Consider the following 21,169-nt stretch of genomic DNA (forward strand, 5'->3'; position numbering starts at 1 on the left):
ATTGAATTTTAAATATATAAATTATTATTCGGAAAAAAATAATTAAATGAAAATGATTTCAAATGTATTTAGGGGAAAAGAAAATCTTCATTATCTACATTTTAAAGCAGACCAAATGAAAAATATTTATTCGACTTCATTGGAGAACAAATTTATTAAAAAATGAAATAAAAGAAAGAAGAAGTAGAAGAAAAGAATTAATTATACTTAAAAAAAAAAAAAAAAAGGAGAGAAGAAGAGGAAGAAAAGAAAAACGTTTCATGAAAGCAACTGCCGAGATCACGAACAAAACCGTGACAACGCCACTGCAGAGAGATAGAGAGGGACACTGTAGAGATACAGCTAAACGTTTCGTTACTGTTGTTTTGTTGAAGAACCTTAAAAAGAAAATAAATAAAAAGGAAAAAGAAAATCAATGGGGTGGGGAATTGCGATCTACGAAGGAACGGTGGTGACTGGATCGTTGATACTATTGGGATGGGCAGGTCTCTGGTTCTTGAACATAAGATTATACAAAGAGTACGAAGAGAAGAGAGCGTTGGTTCAGATCATTTTCAGTGTCGTTTTTGCTTTCTCTTGCAATCTTCTCCAGCTCGTTCTCTTCGAAATCATCCCTATTCTCTCCAAAGAGTAAGCAACCTCTTCACCTTTCACTTGAGACTTTTTTATTTAGCTTCAGATCATTTGCTGTTTGGCAGCTGAGAAACGTGAAGAAATTAGATTTTGAATTTATTGTTTCGGTAGCAGATATTAGGGGTTACAGGGAGTGAGGTCGAGTCCGGGTACATTCGAGCTGTGGCTTTTAAGATATTAAAAATGTGGAATATATGTGTATTCTCCTTCACGTTTAATCAGGATACGTGATCATTTTTGTTCCTTCTTTAATGCATTTGGTCTGATATGGTTTTAGTTAACTCTGGATGTAGGGCAAGAGTGGTGAACTGGAAGGTGGACTTGTTTTGTTTGATATTGCTATTGGTTTTCATGCTCCCTTACTATCACTGCTACTTGATGCTTTGTAACAGCGGTATGTTGTTGTCTATATCAAGTCTCGTTAATCCATCGCTGTCCCTCTCTTGTGCTCCATTTTCTTGATTGACTATTTTGTTTTGGATTTCACATCGGGCCTCATTTTTAGGGCCAAACACATTATAACATCTCTACTGTTTCTCTTTCTTTTTTTGTCTACCTGTTGAGATATGACTGTAATTTCAGGTGTAAGGAAGGAGCGGGCTGCACTTGGAGCCATCCTGTTCTTGCTGGCATTTCTTTATGCTTTCTGGCGCATGGGCATTCACTTTCCTATGCCATCACCTGAAAAAGGTTTTGCTTTTCTGTTTGTTCTTTTGCATAACATGTGTCTTTTCTCGTGTAATTTTCTTTTGAAGCATTTCAAAAATCGTGTATTTAACCTTCTCATGATTTTGTTTTGCAGGTTTTTTCACCATCCCTCAGTTGGTTAGTAGAATTGGAGTCATTGGTGTCACTGTAATGGCTGTGCTAGCCGGTTTTGGAGCTGTAAATTTGCCATACAGTTATTTATCACTTTTCATCAGGTAATTGAATGATACTGTTTCATTATATTTAAACTTATGACTGATAGGATAAGAATTTGCTTGATCCATAATTGTCGGTACCTTCTTTGAACTTGTTTCATCATTACACTTGATACGCATGACCCTGCACCCACATAATCCTAAACACTGGTATTTCCGTGTTTTTCATGAGATTATATCCAAAGAATATCCAGAAACTGCAATTCTTAGGTTATGGAGAATCATTATCAAAATCACATACCAAAAACCTCCTAAGTTTCTTTGCCATGTTTTGATTTCTGATTTCCTACTTTCTTATTACGATAGAGAGATTGATGAATCAGAAATCAAGGCCTTGGAAAGACAGCTGATGCAATCGATTGAGACTTGTATTTCCAAGAAAAAGAAGATCATTCTTTGTCAAATGGAGATGGATCGAATTCAAGGATCAGAAGAGGTTTGCTTTGTATTGCCATATTTATTATCCTGTTGTTTCCAAAACTAATATTGCTTTAGTCCTCAACCGTCATGGGGAAAGCTTTTAGAGGCAGCTGGTTCTTTATACTTGAGAGATTTGTTTGTGCAAGTAATTCATTGAGGTTTTAAATTCAAAGGTTCTGTGATCTCATGTTGAGCTTGTTTCTCTTTACTGCTTAGTATTTGGAATCCATATCTTGATATGTTAACTGGTTATTCTTAAAGCCAACACCTCCAAATTTAATCATTTCACATTTTCCTTTACTGTTGGATGTTTTCAAACCCAAATTGTCGTATACTTTGCAAATCTTTAGGACTAACTGTGCTTTCATCTCCCTTGGTGCTCATTAAAAGCTGTCTTTTTCAGAAACTAAAGGCTAGATCTTTTTTCAAGCGGATTGTGGGCACAGTTGTACGATCTGTTCAAGACGACCAAAAGGAGCAAGGTCATTATTTTCCCCGTGTTTCTTTGCAATTATGTTATTTTATATTTTAGCCTTTGCTTTCCTCAAATGATATCCTTTGATATGGTTTTTGTCTATTAAGATATTAAAATCATGGAAGCTGAGGTACAAGCTTTAGAGGAGCTCTCAAAGCAGTTATTCCTGGAAATCTATGAGCTTCGCCAGGCTAAGGTTCATTCTTTAAGATATTTTTTCAATCCTGCTATTTACTTAATTGGATTTTTGGAGCTACTATGCCCTTTTCAAATGTTGCCCTATGGATATCTTATTCTTAGTGATATACTCGGTCTTATTCTTATTTTGCAGGAGGCTGCTGCTTATTCTCGTACCTGGAGAGGCCACATGCAGAATCTGCTTGGCTACGCATTGTCTATCTATTGTGTTTATAAAATGATCAAGGTATGGCTGAGTTTCTTTTGATGGATTGTGTAAAGATTATTATTTTTTGTTTTGTTTATTCAAGTTTCGCTTGTAGTACAACTAATTAACCAGTTATTGGTAAGGTTCTATATTATATTGTCGTAAAAATTTCAAATTAAAATCAGGTTGCTTGTGTTTGGGGAACTGAAGTTGGGGTTTGGATTTCATCCCACAAACCTGACTTTCCAGTTTGACTAGGGTTTTAAACCTGATTCTGATTAGAAAATGTTTACAATCTAAATCCAAAATCTGTAGTAGTGTGCATTGTTATTGCTTTAATCCTTATTATGATGGATTTTAAGATTGAATAGGTTATTCAATTGTTAGTTTTCATCTGTCTGCGTAACTAATAGCTTTCTTGTCTTTTGTTGTTTCTGTTGATCTCTCTCCAATTCAGTACCCGTAAACAACAGATTTTTTGTTCTTGTGTGGTCATTTCTTATAGTTTCAGTCATGAAGTATTATATAAATTTCATGGACTTTTATGCCACTCTAATATTTTATACTCATCAATTTTAACCTCTGTATCCATGCTAAACTCTTCCCAATTTAATTATGGGTGCTTAGAGAATCCAATTTTGACAGGAAGTTAAAAGATCATGATTAGACGTAAATGTTTTTGCTTTTTATTCACAATATTCAATTTTATCCTGAAATCTGACATTAAAAAAATAATAATAAAAATTAGAAAGAAAAATCCTGAAATCTGATATAGAATTTAGAGCTTTAAATTCCAACTTAACCATTAAGGCAATGGATTAGATTCTAAAAAATTTTCGATCGTGGTTTCTCCCTGTGCTTGGAAAAGTTACTTTCTGGAATATTGTGAACAATTTTGGGAATTCATGGCTCAGAAATCTTTTTTGATACCATTAGTTTAAATGATTTTCATTCAGCATTTAAGTTTTGATGAATTGAAACTTAGGTCTCTGATCAATCTAATTGTTATGTGCAGTCTTTACAGAGTGTTGTTTTCAAGGAGGTAACTTCTCTCTTGCTTAATGATCCTTTTCATTGATATGCTTATTTTTTGTTGATATGGTTTCAAATTTCAGAACCACTTTGCTTTGTCTTCTGAACACATTTACCTTCTCTTCTTTTACAGGCTGGTTCAGTTGATCCTGTGACAATGACAATTAGCATATTCTTGCAGTTCTTTGATATAGGAATCAATGCTCAATTATTATCACAGGTTAGTTGTCAATCCTGGCTACCTCAATCTGATGACTGATCTCATAATTTATGGTCCTTTAACTTTCCACCTTTTTCGGTGATTTAAAAGTGAACGATTGTTTCTCCGGTGTTTAATAAAATTTAACAACTTCCTGTCTTGTTAAAATCTTTGATATTTCTTATGAATAATCTTGTTTGTGAAACACAAAAGGTACTGAAATCTTTTGGGTTTTATATTTCACTTGTGCCGAACTTCTATGGACCTTGTAGGATGTAAAAATCAAATGGACTATAAAGTGCATAACTGCTAAAATTGTTACCTGCTTTGATAAATCTGTTGCTTGGGCTGACTGCTATCATCTATCTAATGCTGTTTATAATAGTTCTGCAGTATATCTCCCTTTTGTTTATTGGGATGCTGATCGTTATGTCGGTACGGGGTTTCTTAATGAACGTAATGAAGGTATTCCTGCGCTTTCCTTAGTTATTCGTGGTTAATCGTTTTGCTTATGCATGTTATGGAGGAATTATATATCAACTTGGTGATTGTCCTTAATTTTGAGTCTAAACCCTTGAAAAAATGCCCTATTGAGCATCACCATTCTGTATAGTCATTGAACTAGGAGCTTCTAACAACTCTCAAGTATCTAAACTTAAATTCTTCGTTTTGTATGGATAATCATACTGGTGGTTTTCTCATTCTTTTCAGATAGTTCTGGCATGGGCTTTGCATTTTAAAATGTCCAGGGTTGGTGCATGTCTAGGGCAGTGGATTAATAATCAGTATAAAATTTCCTTAGGAAGAAAGTGGCAAAGGCTTGATGGAATTGTTGTCCTAATTGCTTCGCTTACCCTACAGCTTAACTTCAAATTTTTTTGGCTGCGTGCAGTTTTTCTTTGCAGTCTCCAGAGTAGGGAGTGGATCTTCCAGCAATGTTGTACTTTTCCTGTCTGAAATTATGGGAATGTATTTTGTCTCTTCAATTCTTTTGATAAGAAAAAGTCTTGCCATTGAATACAGGTAAGCTTATTGTTGACGTATGATTTATGCATTTTATGTCAGATATTACAATAGGTACATTTTTGTGATTAAGAAGCAACTTACTGAAATGGTGATCAAGTGACAATAAGTGTTAATGTTTTATGCACTGCATAGTTTTGTGCCGCAAATCCTTTTTTCCGGTCAAGTTTTCATGTGAAATTTTCCTTCAAAATATGGATAGAAGATTTATAACTTTTTGAAGCCTTTCTGAACAGCTTGGAGCCATTATGAATTCTGAAATCAGCACATATTTTGATATGCATTGAATAGTGCGGCAGCTCCATGTATTTGTTTTTTGCCACGTTCATATGGTATTAGAACCCTGTTGGAGTTTCATGGCTGGTAATTCTTTGCAGGATTATCATAACAGAGGTATTGGGTGGGGAAATTCAATTTGACTTTTACCATCGGTGGTTTGATGCAATCTTTGTAGCCAGTGCTTTCCTCTCTCTTCTCTTGCTTTCTGCACATTATACATCTCGCCAGGCTGATAAGCACCCAATTGATTAACGTGTTCATATGTAAGTATGTGTTTAGTGACTCATTAATTATGAGTCGTTCTCAACAATTAGACATCCACTGATAGGATTCTTTCTTGTTCTGCAACAATTCACCTGCAGTATGTCTCATTAATCGCACATTAGGTTTCTGCAAACTATTCTCAATAATAGTTAGATTATTGGATGACTCGTTTGCTGCTTGCATTATTTATTTCTTGTTTTTCTATGAAAATGAATATTTCTTGCAAATTGCAGGTTTCAAATTACATAAATTACAGCGGTTTGTTGAAAGAAGATATTAAATACCTCCAGGCAAGAAATTGTTAACTCAGTTCTTGTACATGGAAGAAAAAATTAGTCAATGCTGTACGTGCAAGATTTTTTTGAACAAAATATCTCACTTGTAAGATTGGATTTTGTTAATTGATTAATTAAATTTACCATTCTTTGACCATGTGCTACATCGTAGTCATAGAGTTATGAAATTATTTCTTACATTTGTTCCTTTTTTCTTTTGTTTCAAAAAGTCTTCAGTAATTGTGTTTCAACAGCAACCTCGCATGAGAAAGCAAAACGAAAAAAATCAGTGAACTGTTACTTCTAACATTCATGTTTTAACCGTCCATGCACTTCAAATTAACTCCAGTTTCTACCTTTATTCCCATTGATATTTGTTTCCCACAGCAATGCACACAATTTACCTTCACCCGAAGCCAAATCAACTGAGAATGAGTTATACACAGTAAGAAGACCATCAACAATCATCCTCATACGCAAAGTAAACATAACTTCGTGTTCCTAACAAAATTCTCTGAGCATTCATGCTATCCTCGCAACAAATCACCAGGTAATGGAGAAATTGGGAGGAAGGAAGATGACACAATGCCAAATACTCAATTTCAAGCTACAGCATGTTTCTTCTTCTAGTACCACATGCTGGACCAGGCAAACTTACAATGATAAAACACAGCATATCATTAAAATATGTCTGCAGATAAATAGGGGCACAATCTCATCTCCTATTAATAGGCTTTTCAGGTTCTTAGACCTACTTGTTAAATTGTATTATTTCTATTGTAGGAGCCCTAGGATCATTTGTTTGTCTTGGGTATCAGTAAGAAAGCAGTAGCTTCTGAGGACTCTACGCATATTATTCTTTCACATGTATCAGATAGTGCACAGCAGGACATGAGAGAACATCCAAACCAAGTATTGGGGCCGAGAAATAGTAGATCAGTTGTGATCTTCTAAAAGCCCTAGAGACAAATAAGCACAACAAAATTTGGAAACAGAATTGTTACACGCTAACATATAAACTTTCACATAAATGATAACAGGAAAATTAATGTTGCCTCCAAATCAATGAAGCATTTTATTTGCCCCACTGGTGGATGGTTTGCACCAAAGACAAACAAGCCAAATCATTAACAACCCATTACCGCACAGTTGTATACAAAAGCGCCTGCTCGCTCCCTGACTGCAAGTTCATTCCATTGTGCTTCTCCGCTGTTTCCATCTGTTGGATCCCATGAGTGCAGAACAATTATTTCACCTTGAAGCTCTCTATGCCCTCCGATTACCAGTAAAGAGTTACCACATGCTTTAAATGCTAATCCCCATCCATTAAAAGAGTTAGCCCTCACTGGCAACCTCTTCACAACAGTCCATGAGTTATTAGTCTTATTATATTTCTTAACTACATTTGTCGCTTGATCAGCAGAATAAAGCTGATTATTTACAACAGCAACCAGAGGAGGTGAGCTCATTGCAGGATTAGATTGTGTACCTACATTGGAAGGGTACATGTTCTCTATTCTCTTCCATGTCCTTGTCTCAAGGTTATACTCTTCACCACAGGTTAAAGGGTCGGTGGGGCTTGACATGCCCCCAATGATATAAAATTTACCATCCATGAAGAAACCTGAACATAGCTTGCGCGGCAAGTTCATATCGGGCAAGGTTTCCCAAGTACCCAGTTCAGAGTTATAAAGCTCAGCAGATTTTAAAATACAGCCATTCTTGTCAGTTCCCCCAGCAACAATAGCAACTTCCCCAAGGCTGCTTGAACCAAACAAACAACGAGGCAAGTTCATCTGAGGGCATTTAGACCAGCAATTTGCGATCAGGCTATACATCCAAATTGCAAAGCCTGACAGCTCACGACCAAAAACAAGCAGCTGAGTCCCAACCGCTAGAGACTCCTTGTCAGCAGAAGTAAAACATTCATCGCATTGCATCCTAGGTAATCTCATCCACCTCTGTCTTAGGGGATCGAAGGCTTCCCAAGGCATTAAAATACAGGCCAAATAAACCCAGTGTTCAACCATTCCAAGCTGACGCCTCAGCTTATATAAATATCCACCGGCGATTAAAGATTTAAATTTTCTGTTCAAACAAGATAGTGTTGGATAATCTGACCTACTACTCCAGGCCAGGATATCTAATGTTGCATCATCATGAAGACCTGGTAAGAAACTGTCATCTGATGCTTGACAATTATGTTTGTCTCCATTTTTTGTGATGACCACAGGGCATTTGTTCTTCAATCCTGCACGCTCTAAATTAGATATAAGCATCTCTTTGCTTATCAAATCTTCAATACCATCTTTTAAGCTGTTTCTCCTAGTGGAGAGAATATGAACCAACATCTGCAATTTTTCCTTTACGAATTTCAAGTCTTGACCAAAGTGTTTGGAAACATCTGTAATGACATAGTTTTGGAAATCAAACATGACAGATGATTCACAATCCCCTACCCCTCCGATCCTTGGCTCTTCTAAGGAATCTCTGAACACCATTTTGAATGAGAAGTGCAGTCCAGACACTATTTGATGATAGACAGCGGATAAAAGAAACAAAATCTGTCAATAAGTGATTTAGAGACTGTAGAACAAACAGTGCTGACAAGCAATTTAAAATGATACAATAATTTGAACAATGTAACGGTACACTTGCGATAGAGGTGCTGTGGCTTTTAATCGAGAACTGCTGTGGGATGAAATTATTACAATCACATACAAGTGATTGGGCGGTTAGTAAGAATTAGCTGGCAAGTGGAACTGTGAAAGCGAGTGTTTACCAAAAACTTTAGCTGTGCTTTCAAAATTAAGCCTCACGACAGTTACATCTGTATCCTACTTTTGACTTCAAGTCTTTGAAACAATATTGAAACACAACAAAATAATTTTTAACAGTAGATTCAATTTACCACTCATGATGTTTTGACAGAGATACAGCTTAATTAATCAGAAACCCCAGCTGAAATTCTGAAAGCTGACTAAATTTCCCCTAAAATTCAAAAAATAAGCAGTAAAAAGTAACATGTAATGTAAGCATTTTACGCCTTTACTTGAATTTCAAGACATTCACCGAAGACAATTAAAAATTCAAGTAATTGTTCATTGCAACAAGCCAAATCATGGACCTTTCAGTTCTCAGTTTCACACTTCAAAATTAGTAAAGCTATTTCTGTTTGTTCATTACACTCTCATACGAAAATTTGTAAAGCATTGGCAGCTCCAAATTAACCCCCCACACCCCCCCCCCCCCAAACCACCCACAACAAAAGAAAAAAACAGAAGAAGAAGAAAACAAATTAATTCTTCAGCTGAAAAAACGAAACTTTTGTCAACCAATGAATTATTAATATAATTTTTTATTCAACGAACAAATCAAACCTAATAATAAGACCTAAAATCATGGCGTGATTTTCAGACAATGACAACAAAAGACAGACAGTACCTCAAAATCTCAAATCAATCACGGCCGTCGATTTCTAGAGAATGAATCAGATCACATGCAGATCGGGAAAGAGAGAGATAGCGTACTCCTTTCACCTCAGATCATAAAAAGGACATTTTTTTTGTTCACTGTCTTTGCATTTTCCTTCTTTCTTTTTTTATTTGGTTATAAAAAAATAAAAAAAAATTCTTTTGTTATGTTTTTGTGCGTTCTGTAGCCATTAAATTTGATACAGTAATTTATTTATTTATTTATACACCGTTATATGTATTTTTAATTGTTTTTTTTTTTTCTCTCTGTTTGGCTAAAGTCAGTTTCTTTCTTCCTCCTTCTAAGTCTAAAGATTAGCATTCCTTTCGAGGCTTTAGCTGCTAGTTTCGTGTGACTCCTCGTGAACGCCACGTGCTTTTCGCTTTTGCATGCTTGTTTATCTTTTTCTTTCTCCAGAATACAGAAGGGTGCCTTTGTTATATGTAACTAAAGCTCTAACTAGAAGCAGTACCTACAAATATTGAGAAAAAACCCTTTTCATTCTTATAATTTTATGTAATAGTTTATTTTATTTTTATTTTTTAAATAATAGTTTAAAATATCCTTCCGTGAACTCACCGTTAGTTGAATATCATTTGCTAGTAATTCATTAAGGGTAAAAATTGATTTTCCATCAAAGAGAAAATCAAAAAAATAAATAAAAGTTGACATATAAATAAAAATAATTTTATCCAAACCCACTAAATAGAAAATACGGAAAAAAATGAAAAACTTCTATTTCAAGCAATTCTTTTTCACTTCTTTTTTTTTTTTACTTCTTTTTATTTTGACGGCATGAAATCCCTATAAACCCTAAATCTAAGTACCAAAAATATCACAATTTTCTTATTCATATAAGTATACTCTCTAAGTGCATTGTAAAATGACTTGAATTGAGTTGAAGATAAAGAAGATATTCAGCACATACATGCACATAAAAACTAGTGGTATTTTTGAGTTTTTCTTCCAATAATTTAAAGATATTGTGTAAATTACAATTTGTTCCTTATAGTAATTATTCAATGGCTATATCAAACTATATCATCGTTGATTTCATTTAAGAAAAAATTAATGAATTTTGCATACTTTATAATGTTATTTAATTGTGTAAAAAAATTATTTTAATATAGTTTGTATCACTTTAATGAAAAATCATATTTTGCTATCAATGAATTACTAGGTAACGACTTTACACTAATGGTGAGTTAACGAAAGGATATTTTAGACTATTGTTTGAAAAGTATGGATTAAATGAGCTATTGCATTAAACCCTAGGGATAAAAAGTGTTTTTTCCCTACAAATATTTATTTGTATAGATATTTTGATTTGGCAAACAATTTAATGAACTACTGCCGCATATATAAATGATCAAGTAATACTAACAATTTAGTAAACAATCTTTATTTAGAATTCATGTTGTAAGAATATGTTCATGTAATCTATGAAATCATAGCTCCAAAGCATTAAAGTTTTTGGATCGTTTATATTGATCTCACTCTATGATAACTCAAATATATAATTCATGGCCACATGGCCTTTGGCCAAGTGGTGAACCACTACTCTCAAAATTAAGCACGACTATGAGGATAGTGGTTCGAGTTTCTATGGACTCAACCTCCCTAAATTAAGTATAATTGTGTGCAGATTATTTGTAAATCTTTATTCTTGCGAAATGTGAGTGGAGCAGATATATCCCCTGTCTTAATTGTCTATGATGGTTATTTGTTTGTGCATGTACTTTCATAGAATTTAATATAATAATGTAAGTCCCTGTTATATATCTAATTGTAAATATTAGTATAATGATATGCTGTCATAACAATTGTAAATATCTGTACAATACAGTAATATGATGTGTAATCAGTATTTAATATATATATATGTATGTATGTATGTATGTATGTATGTATCTATATATAAAATTCATGAATGTAAACTCATTACTTGCTAAGAAATAAGATTGATAGATAGCTTGTTAAGATTTTTGCGAACTATGATTAATAACATTTGTTAAACTGTTTCACAATAGTTTCGATATATATATGTATGTATATATATACTAGAGAGGTAGAACATCTTATATAATGAAATGCTGGTTTTATTGATGAACGTAAACTATATTTTATTTATAAATAACTTGTGATTTATATATGTTTCAGAATTGACTCTTATGCCAAATACAAAATCGAATACTTTAATTATTTGCACAAAATAATTAATAAATAAATAAACTTCAGTTCACAAAAATAATATTTAATGGCATGCTTTTAGGTCATAAAAATAATAATAATAAGTCCAACAAGACCTACGTTTGGTGGGCCTCCACGTTGGAAAAAAAAAAAATCTTAAGACGCCGCAAATTAATATTTTAGCTCATTTATTCGAAATGTTTTTTTTTTTGCCCCTTGTAATTTGCACAGGTTCGATTTTGGCCTCCTTAACTTTGTAATTTCTTCATTTAGGCCCCCATTAAATCAAAACCTTAATGATATTGTTACTATCGCTTCGTTATAGTTTGTGCGGAGGTTGCTTCGATCAGTTACAGGGTGGCCAGCGGATAGCTCCGATTCTAACTCTTGGCTCCCTTCGGCTCATGCTAAGTTACGATTGCAGTAACTTTCAGATGACCCCACCATATTTACCTGTATTAGGCTGCTATGCCATAAGTGACAATAACTATAACTTAGCAAAGCATTTACTTAAATGTTGTTTGTTGTTTTATTCATTTGTATAATTGTATTTCTTTGAATAGAAATCCAACAATGACTAATAATCAATAAAAAAAAAAACTAGAAAAGGAATTGCGTGATGCAATTTGATTGCGTGATAAAATTTAAATGTCATAATCAAATTATTTTAAAACATTTATCGTTATAAAATTTAGATTTTTTCCAATTCAATGTGTTTCACAACATCACAAATATTTTTTGCATTTTTACAAAGCCTTAAATTAAAAAAATTAAAAACTGCATGATTTATTTTTATTATTTATATTTTCAATCGATCGCGATATGTTGTATAAGTTTAAATAAAATTATTTATACAAATATTTATGGCTCGAGAATATTCTTCTAAATTAGGAACAAGTCTCATGAAAATTGCAAGATATGTGTTCCCCTTACAATAGGTTAATATTTTATCGTAAGTTGCTATTTATAATTTATAATTTATTTTTAATATTTATATAATTCGACTTCGATAATGATGGTGGCCGAACCCTAGTCCAGTACTCCACGATAGAGGATGCAATACGCCCAGGGGGCAAGATAGTAGTCATACCGATAATCCATGTGTAAATTGCCTCACACGTGTAACATCACTCACCACGCTATTGTTGCCATAACCGCGTGTGTAAAGAGACACGCTCCTTATTGGCTTATATTCTCCGCAGCTTTTAACCAAAAAAAAGAAAAAATAATAATAAATATAAAAAAAAAAAAGATAACAGAGAAAAAAAATATATAACAAAATAGCCTCAGAAATTAGAACACCTGACTCAAACTTCAATATAAAAGCCCAAATTTCGCAGAAAAATTAAAAAAATAAAAATAAAGAGTGAGAAAGCAAGAAAGATTTTTCTCTAATTCTAGAGAGAGAAACAGGTAATCAAGAGGCTTTACAAGCCAAGATTTTATTAGATCACAGAGAGAGAAACTGGGAAATTATATATTTATGTTTCCATCTGATATGCTGTTTGTGTTTTTGGAAATGACAAATAATTGTATCCAATTGAATCTGTGAAGCGCATGAAACTTGATATGAGAGTGACAATCTAGAGAGAGGAAGTTAGGGATTTTGTGATTGTAAAAATTAGGGCTAAATTTGGGGAGTTGAGGAGTTTGATGTTAGGGTTTGGTGGCGATCGAGTGGGAGCCAAGCGGAAGGAACGGGGGGTGGATGAGCTGTATAATGCAACGGATACAATTGATGAAGCAGAGGCAAGATGGATTTTTAATTAGGGTTTTTGTTTGTTTGATGATTAAGTAATTTTATTTTTATGTTTATACGTGTATTGGTTTCTTTAAGATTTGATTTTTAATTAAGTTTATTCTTGGATGGGTGGAAATTAATTTTTATGGTTTGGTATCAAGGTCTTTTTGATAGGATAATTTGTTAATTTTATTACTATGAGATTGGAATTTGATTGTTTGTTTGAAATTAGGGTTTTGTGTATTGCTGAAATGTTTCTACATTTTTTTTTTTTTTTGGCTTTGGTGATGTTTCTTTTGATATATGCATCAGTTTCTCAGTAGCTGTGTTGGAGATAGTAATTCGCTATACTTCCACTAATTGATGTAATTTTTTTTTTTTTTGGTGTCTTTTAGATCACATCAGTTTTGAGTGGGAGTTGTCACATGCAAGGACCGGCGGAGGAAAGAAATCTTGATACCCGGAAGAATATGGTGAGATAACAGGGTAATTTACATTTCGTGTTCCTATCTTTGAACCTTCCTTTTGTTTTCTTATAGGTTTTTCCTTTTTTTTTTTTATGTGGAAGAAATAAAAAACAAGTTTGTTCAGTATGTGTACATGTTTCGTATGATAAAAATGACGAGACTACGGTGATGTCTCCTTTTAGACAATAGTAGTATCAGTTCTATGCATGATGAATTGATGATATGGGACTGAATGTTTTTAGTGACCAGAAAACCTAGTCCCCCCCAACCCCCACATCTACATATTTTGTTTTGCCTTCTTTTTGGTATAGGAATATACAATTTTTCTTTTTCTTTTTCAAAACTTAAAGTAAAGATACTGAAATTATGTAAAGATTTTTTGCGCAGTTACAATATACCACAGTAACTAAACTTCCAAGAAATCCTAGAATTTAGGGAGGCTTCTAAGAAGTTGAAACAGACATCTCAGAAGTCTTTCATTATATATTGATATAAATGCTCATAGTTTTTATCCAAGAATAAAAAAAAAGGCTTTATTAAAAGTTTGGGATATCTTTTAGGAGAGGATGTAAAAAATGTCATGATGCACATAACTTCCACAAGTTCTGAACCTTACAGTGTAATGTTTTCTGAATCTCTTTGATTGTGAGACTTTTGCATGTGACTATTTGGCTGGTTTCTGCTTGTCATTTATTTTAGTGTTCTAAATTGCTGGAAAATATCATCTTGAGACTTGGTGACAGAGTCTGAGGCTTCATAACATGCTGCACCCACCTAACCGGTGTGAAAGGATATTGGGTTCAATTGATATGGGAAAATGATTCAGAATATTGTGCATTGTGAAAATATTAAAAGTAACATATCTATGCTGACAAATAAATATGATAGGAACAGGAATAGTAGTGGATTGGAGATAGAGGTGTTTAGAAATGATAATTTTTTTTTTGGCAGTATTTTGAGCTGAATATATTTGTAGCTTTGTGCTCAAGCCATGTGCTTTGTATTTAAGATGTTCTTAATTTCCATGTAAGGAAAGATGTAGTTCGGAGTCTGTTAACAGAATTGGGAGGCAAACTTAAGTTTCTGATGGCCTATGTTTATGGAATCTTTCAAGGAAGACCCACACATCAACTCTTGTGTATGCACTAAATAGGATTTGGACAAGCAATCTAAATTCATCATGGAGTCATTCTCTTGTAGCAATATAAGGGCGAAGGAATCTGAACACCATACTTTACATTTGGGCAATAGATAGTTTTTGGTTGATATTAAATTTGGCTTCAGTTGTGATCTTGGATTTTCATATTGAGGGTCTACTGATTTTATATCTAAGAACGCATGAATATAAATGAACAATTTCGAAGCATACTGAATTAGATGCTTTTTGGCTGAAGCTCAGTTTGACTATAGTATGTATACTTATATGGGCGCACCGGGCGTAAAATGAAAATTGCTTTTTGTAGATGATGAGGATGGGTCATATCAGTTGTAATGCATATTTTGAATGCTCTGTTTATGGATTGAGAACTGGAATCTTATGCTAAATAATATTACTACTTGCAAAAGGCCATTTCTATTGAGAGGTACTATAGTACTCAGAATGCGGGACCCAATTAAAGGGGAGGCATCTTAATGATGTGAATTTTGATGCTTGTATCAGATGTGTACTGTTATGATGCTTCGAAAGAAGCCTGGTCAATAAACTTACGGGTAGGTCATTAAGCGTATCATCTATGACATAGGAAGTTAAATAGGCAGTTGAAATTGAGGACCAAGTGGTGATGTGGTTGCAACTGTGCTTCCGTCCCATGAATGACGATAGGTGGAGGTTATTTCACAGTGTGAGACAGGATGCGGAGTTAGATTAACAGTTGTTGTGAATCTATCATTTCCCGAGCCAAATGATTGATTAGATTTTCTATTGACAATCAAATGGGTGGATAGATTTTCTTTTGATGAATAAATGAGTGGTTAAATATCTGGACAACAAAATGAACTGGAGGTTACTTTTTAGTTTCCTATTGTGATTGTTGGTTTGAGGATCTGGTTTTGTTTGAACATCTTTCAAAAGGTAAATTCATCTTTTGATAGTCCGTTTGAATGCACTGTTGCTCGGTGATTCCTTTTAAATTGTTTTATCACTTCATCCAATATTAAAGTTGTCTTTCTTGGTACGGCAGTGTTGCTAACTCACGATTTACTACAAGTTTTTGGGGATGGCGGAAGTAAATAATCTGTTATCTGGAAAGTGTTGTAGATTTTTCTGCTCTTGCCTGCTTATTAACTTTTGCTTTATGTTTAGTAGGTAACATCCCAGTCTGAAAGAAGATTTGGTAAGCGTTCCATGAGTCGAAAAAATCGTATGAGAGCAGAATCGGGGACTTGTAACGTGTGCTTCGCTCCTTGTTCATCTTGCATGCATCTTAACCTAGCTCTCATGGGATCCAAGACTGAGGAATTCTCTGATGAAACCTGTCGTGAGACTACTGGTAGTCAATATTCCATCAATGAAGCTGATGATTTACGTTCGTTTAAGCGTGGACCTTGTAACAAACTTCAACAAACAGCCAGTGAAGCAAGTAACCCGCTCAGCGTCAATTCAAGTCATGATTCTTTTTCCGTAAATGCTGAAAGTAAAGTAACTTTAAGGTCTTCTGAGATATCTGATGCTTCGGAAGATTTTGAGATTCATCCAAAGTTTTCTTCTAGGGGAGGTACTGCAGAGGGTCAGATATCTCAAAAACTAGAGATTGGTTTGGATCAGAGAATCTCCTTGAATAAGTATGACGATCCAAAAGGTGCAGAAGGCCTCGATGACAACATATCTTGTGTTAGTAGAGCCAATGATACAAGTACAGCTCTCAGTGAAAACAACAGAAACATGGACATTAAGAATTTATCTCATAGTTCAGCGTCAGTTTGTAGTTTAGGTCCAGAAGGCTTGGAGAAAGCACAATCTTCTGAGAAATTAGAGTTGTCTGAGATTCCTTCAGTAGAAAAGGTTGGTGCAAGTTGTGGCTCTCCAAAGGTGCGAAGTCCAGTGCCTGATTCTCAGAGTGATAAGCGTCTTGTTGAAAGCAGTTCTGATGTCTTGACTAAAGTCCATCAAAAGTCAGAAGCAGAAACTGACGGGGATAATGGGGAACCACCTGACGAAGCCTTAAAATGTTTAGATAAAGATAAAGAAGAATTGAAGTCCACTCAGTTGGCTGAGTTGCCTGACGTACAACGTTTTCCAGCTGCATCGGGTGATGAAACTGATGAGTCAGACATCATGGAACAAGATGTAAGTAATTTGTTGTTGTTCTTCTTATTAATTTATGTTATATAGATAAGATATCTGAAAGCATTTACCGTTAACAGTAAGCTCATGATTCTTTTACTCTTATGTGTTAGAACTTATAATTGTTCACTAAATGTTCTCTGGTTGCCTTCAAATGTCTCTTGGTATAGTTTAAGGGCGGGAGTTACAACAAAGATTTGTTGTCTTTTTTTGGCTAAGAGGTCTTCTGTCTCAACTTGAGAGTTGATGGGACTATATGCTTATCTGTTTAGTATTATTCCTTTTCATTCTTTTGCAGGGATCCTTCTCTTTCCCCATGTATTTTTTTATTATTATAAATCTCCGTTTCTTATCTGGAGAATGAAAAATGCTTGCTGAGTACTTCCTTGGTATGAAACAGGTAAAAGTATGTGACATTTGTGGGGATGCAGGGCGGGAGGATTTGCTTGCAATTTGTAGCAGATGTAGTGATGGTGCAGAGCACACGTAAGACTATATAACCTCCTATCCAAGTGGCAAGGTTTTAGATTTTATGTTATTTTGTCAATATTCAGTGCGAGTCTTTGACATTGTTATTGGTCTTCATCACAGCTATTGCATGAAAGAAATGCTTCAAAAAGTTCCTGAAGGTGATTGGCTGTGTGAAGAATGCAAGTTTGCTGAGGAAACTGAAAAGCAAAAGCAAGGTAGGTAAAATGTTTGGGTGTGTTCTGTATGCCTATGTGCTTACACGCTAATGATTTTGGGACATTTTATTTTGAAGGCTCAGATATAGAGGGTAAACGAACAAACAAACAAAGTACAAGCACGCAAAGCTCAGGTAAGAGGCATGCAGAAAATCTGGACGCTGCACCAGCAGCAAAAAGGCAGGCCATTGAAACAAGCCCGGGGTATCCAAAACCATTGAGCCCCAGCAAAGCAGCTGCATTATCACGCGATAGTTCATTCAAGAGCTTAGATAAAGGAAAAGTAAGGCCAGTAACTTTTGGTAATAATTCCAGCAATGATGTTGTGGAAACTGCACGTTCTCCTGGTGGTCTGCTGCCTCAAACAACAAAGGGTATGTGGCTTTTCTGTTGGCTAAATCTGTTTTCTCCTATATCTGTCACTCCTTCCCATTTTATTTTTTTCTCACTACATGTACAAAAGTCAATGATGCTCTTTCTGCGGTGATCTGTTGGGTGTTATTTGAGCAACCAATCATTCTTTTTCTTTGATCAGGTACTCTATTAAAATCCAGTTCATTCAGCACCTTGAATTCCAAAGCAAAGGTGAAACTTGTTGATGAAGTTGTTCCTCAAAAGCAGAAAGCGACCAGAGACCAAGCATCCCTTGATGTAAAGGAAGGGCCTAGCAGAGTAATGGGCAAATCTATGTCATTCAAATCCACAAGTTCTGGACGTTCAAGTGCTGGTGAATCAAAACTTAGAGCACTTTCGCCTAGACCTTCCCGTCTTCACGATCTAAAAGGATTAAAACAAGTGAAAGAGCGAAATGCATTTGAGAGGAAAAGTTTATCTAGGTTGGATAGGTCTCTCACTGTTTCATCAATGGCAACCCCTGCCTCAACACCTAAGGCTGATCAGAAGCTCACACCTCGTGGTGAAGCTGTGTCGTTTTCATCCGCAAGCAACAACCGGGAGGCAAAGGTTGTGAAATCTGAAGGCAAAGGAAGTACCTTAACAAAATCAAACAGCACTCTACCTCGTAAAGGTTTAGAAGTTTCAGGGACTCCAGGTATGGCACTACTTAACAAAGTCAAACACATCAATGGTATTTATCTTGCTTTCATGCTCAATTGTACCATTTTTTGCTTGGCTAGATGTTTGTTACTTTTTCTTCTGCATTTGGGTCGAGTGAATCATGAGATTGTTTGTGTGTTTGAACAATGCAGTTGGAGGCTTGTTCTACCAGTGCAATGTGCAGTCGTCAGTGAACAGAAGCCAAACTTTGTTAGCCTAAAGAAGAGCGTCTTCCAGTCTCTGAGAAGCGTCTACTATTGTTAATGAACTTGTGCAAGATGGTTTACCTCGATCAGTGGAATCAACAAATCAGGGTGAAAAATCCAGTTCTTGTCGTTCAAGGCCTACTCTCACTGCAGGCTCAAAAGGTGTTTTATGTCAAAAATGTAAAGAAGTGGGTCATGATGTAGAAAGTTGCCCCCTTGGTAGTACGCAGGTTTCTGGTATTGATGTATCTGCTGGAAGGAACTGTAGGGAGGGGATGATCAAAGGTAATAAATTGAAAGCTGCAATTGAGGCAGCAATGCATAAGTTGCCTGGAACATATGGGAGGAACAAAGTAAATGATCAATTGGATGGATTGGGCATCACAAACATGGATTTGAATTGCGAGAGATCTTCTCAAGATCAATTTTCAGTCTCTAATAAAATGAAAGGAGCACAGGAAGTGCCAATAAATAAACAAACCACTATAAATCAGTTGAAGCCTGCCCTTTTGAAGATTTCAGCCGTCCCAGAGCATGAAAACATCTGGCAGTAGGATTCTTTTCTTAGTAGTCTTTCTTCCTTTTGAGATTTTGCATTTTTATTCCCTTTTTACTTTCACAAGTTTCAGCTGGTGGCTGTGTCCTGTATCTGGATATTTCTTTAGTTTTGCTCACAATGCTTACATGCAGGGGTGGTTTTGAGGTGCATAGAGGGGAAAAACTTCCAAACTTATGTGATGGAATTCAAGCGCATCTATCTTCTTGTGCATCGTCTAAAGTTCTTGAAGTGGTGAGCAAGTTTCCCCAGAGAATTTGCTTAAAGGAAGTACCTCGAGTAAGCACATGGCCGACAATGTTTCATGAAAGCGGTGCTAAAGAAGAAAACATTGCTCTTTACTTCTTTGCCAAAGATTTTGAGAGGTTAAGAGATGCATACTTATTTTCAAAATGATAGCCATCTTCCTGAAGCATATACCTTTAACTGCTTTCTAATTCTATATTCTTTCTGGTATTACAGTTATGGGAGAAACTACAAGATTCTGGTAGACAGCATGATGAAAAATGATTTAGCACTGATGGGAAACCTGGATGGCATCGAACTCCTGATTTTCCCATCCAACCAGCTTCCTGAGAACTGTCAGCGTAAGCGCTAGTCTTAAGATTCTTAGAAATAGTAATAATATACCTTTCACAGCTTTTGATAGCATTTTTTGACTTACACATCCTGACTGTTACCCTTGGATGAGGCCTTAATGATTTCTGGTGCAATACTAATATTGTGGAGCTAACTCCATAGAATTTGTCTATCTGGACACCTATATGGTACGTTTAGCAGATAATCAACCTATTTAGTTGTTGTCTACAATCTACATCATGCATGATATCAAATTTAAAGTACTCTAGCTTACATTGCAATGAAGATTATGAGCAATGATCGGCAAAGTAGAATTGGAAAGATGACTTCAGGGGATTTATGTTCATTTATGTGTGTGTGTTCTGTGCTGTTCGTCGAGGGTGAAAAGATGCTAAATGGGAGCTGAAACTTTTCCCTATCTGTTTATGTACTGGTTTGATGATAATGCCTCTTTATAATCGCATTATCTTTTAGTTTACGCAGAATTGTTAAGAGTAATTCTATTAGTTGTACCAGATTAGATCTCAGCATTCTCATAGTTGTACTAAATTAAATGTCAGCTGTATGAGAGTTGGAACTTCTGGCCAATATAAGTACTGTAAATTATATTTGAGTTTTTACTAATTGCTAAAATTGTGTTTATCTGTAATTTGCAGGATGGAATTTGCTATTTTTCTTATGGGGTGTGTTCAGGGTAAGGAAAGTGAATTGTTCCAATTCCACAAAGCATTCATGTTTTGCCGGTTCAAAAATGGTGCCCCTTGACAGTCTCATTACCACGGATAATCTATCTTTGTCTCAGAACATATTGCCCAAGCATGCAGATAAAGATTCAGCTGCATGTGATACTTCTCATAACATTGTCCCAGGATCATATGGTCCTGACGGGACATGTGTCACGCTGAATGAGAATTGTGATAACAAGGCATCCTCTGTTCAACAGACATCTTTGGGTTCTCAATCTAATTCGATACAACATGATGGTAGATTTGACTCCAGATTATTGTCAAGGGCTGCAATGAC

General features: G+C 35.1%; 3 protein-coding genes across 5 annotated transcripts; 2 read left to right on the forward strand and 1 right to left on the reverse strand.

Moving 5' to 3' along the window:
• The first annotated feature begins 234 nt into the window (after positions 1–234).
• On the forward strand, positions 235–6,374 carry LOC18045312 (GPCR-type G protein COLD1). 3 transcript variants are annotated; one of them, XM_024185763.1, is made up of 14 exons: positions 235–630; positions 927–1,027; positions 1,216–1,323; positions 1,436–1,556; positions 1,863–1,992; positions 2,380–2,458; positions 2,559–2,647; positions 2,783–2,875; positions 3,852–3,878; positions 4,002–4,088; positions 4,461–4,532; positions 4,960–5,090; positions 5,468–5,632; positions 6,296–6,374. In XM_024185763.1, exons 1-13 carry the CDS (start codon positions 416–418, stop codon positions 5,619–5,621), a joined length of 1,407 nt encoding a protein of 468 aa, XP_024041531.1. In that variant the 5' UTR covers positions 235–415; the 3' UTR covers positions 5,622–5,632; positions 6,296–6,374. The 3 variants fall into 3 exon arrangements, with proteins under 3 accessions (XP_024041531.1, XP_006437425.1, XP_024041532.1); XM_006437362.2 differs by lacking the exon at positions 6,296–6,374 and adding an exon at positions 5,867–6,065; XM_024185764.1 differs by lacking the exon at positions 6,296–6,374 and adding an exon at positions 5,867–6,065 and having other exon boundaries at positions 550–630; positions 911–1,027.
• A 210-nt stretch (positions 6,375–6,584) lies between these two features.
• On the reverse strand, positions 6,585–9,525 carry LOC18043404 (F-box/kelch-repeat protein At5g60570). The gene is made up of 2 exons (XM_006437363.2): positions 9,353–9,525; positions 6,585–8,435 (listed from the first exon to the last, which is right to left on the reverse strand). Exon 2 carries the CDS (start codon positions 8,407–8,409, stop codon positions 7,036–7,038), a length of 1,374 nt encoding a protein of 457 aa, XP_006437426.1. The 5' UTR covers positions 8,410–8,435; positions 9,353–9,525; the 3' UTR covers positions 6,585–7,035.
• A 3,305-nt stretch (positions 9,526–12,830) lies between these two features.
• On the forward strand, positions 12,831–21,167 carry LOC18043405 (the record flags this gene model as incomplete). Its single annotated transcript, XM_024186271.1, has 11 exons — positions 12,831–13,321; positions 13,709–13,786; positions 16,086–17,066; positions 17,464–17,549; positions 17,655–17,749; positions 17,827–18,123; positions 18,285–18,995; positions 19,051–19,561; positions 19,702–19,932; positions 20,030–20,154; positions 20,803–21,167. Coding segments are annotated over exons 1-11 (3,576 nt in total), but the record flags the coding sequence as incomplete, so codon positions are not given.
• Positions 21,168–21,169: the final 2 nt, after the last annotated feature.

Source organism: Citrus clementina, unplaced genomic scaffold, assembly GCF_000493195.1.
Source record: "Citrus clementina cultivar Clemenules unplaced genomic scaffold, Citrus_clementina_v1.0 scaffold_4, whole genome shotgun sequence".
Classification (NCBI taxonomy): Eukaryota; Viridiplantae; Streptophyta; class Magnoliopsida; order Sapindales; family Rutaceae; genus Citrus; species Citrus x clementina.

What these genes read in the sequence shown, in the direction of transcription:
- LOC18045312 (XM_024185763.1), top strand. Translation starts at nt 416, where the DNA reads ATGGGGTGGGGAATTGCGATCTACGAAGGAACGGTGGTGACTGGATCG. An exon ending in GTGTTTATAAAATGATCAAG is followed by an intron (nt 2,876 to 3,851) that starts GTATGGCTGAGT and finishes TGTTATGTGCAG; the next exon opens with TCTTTACAGAGTGTTGTTTT. An exon ending in AGTCTTGCCATTGAATACAG is followed by an intron (nt 5,091 to 5,467) that starts GTAAGCTTATTG and finishes AATTCTTTGCAG; the next exon opens with GATTATCATAACAGAGGTAT.
- LOC18043404 (XM_006437363.2), bottom strand. Translation starts at nt 8,409, where the DNA reads ATGGTGTTCAGAGATTCCTTAGAAGAGCCAAGGATCGGAGGGGTAGGG.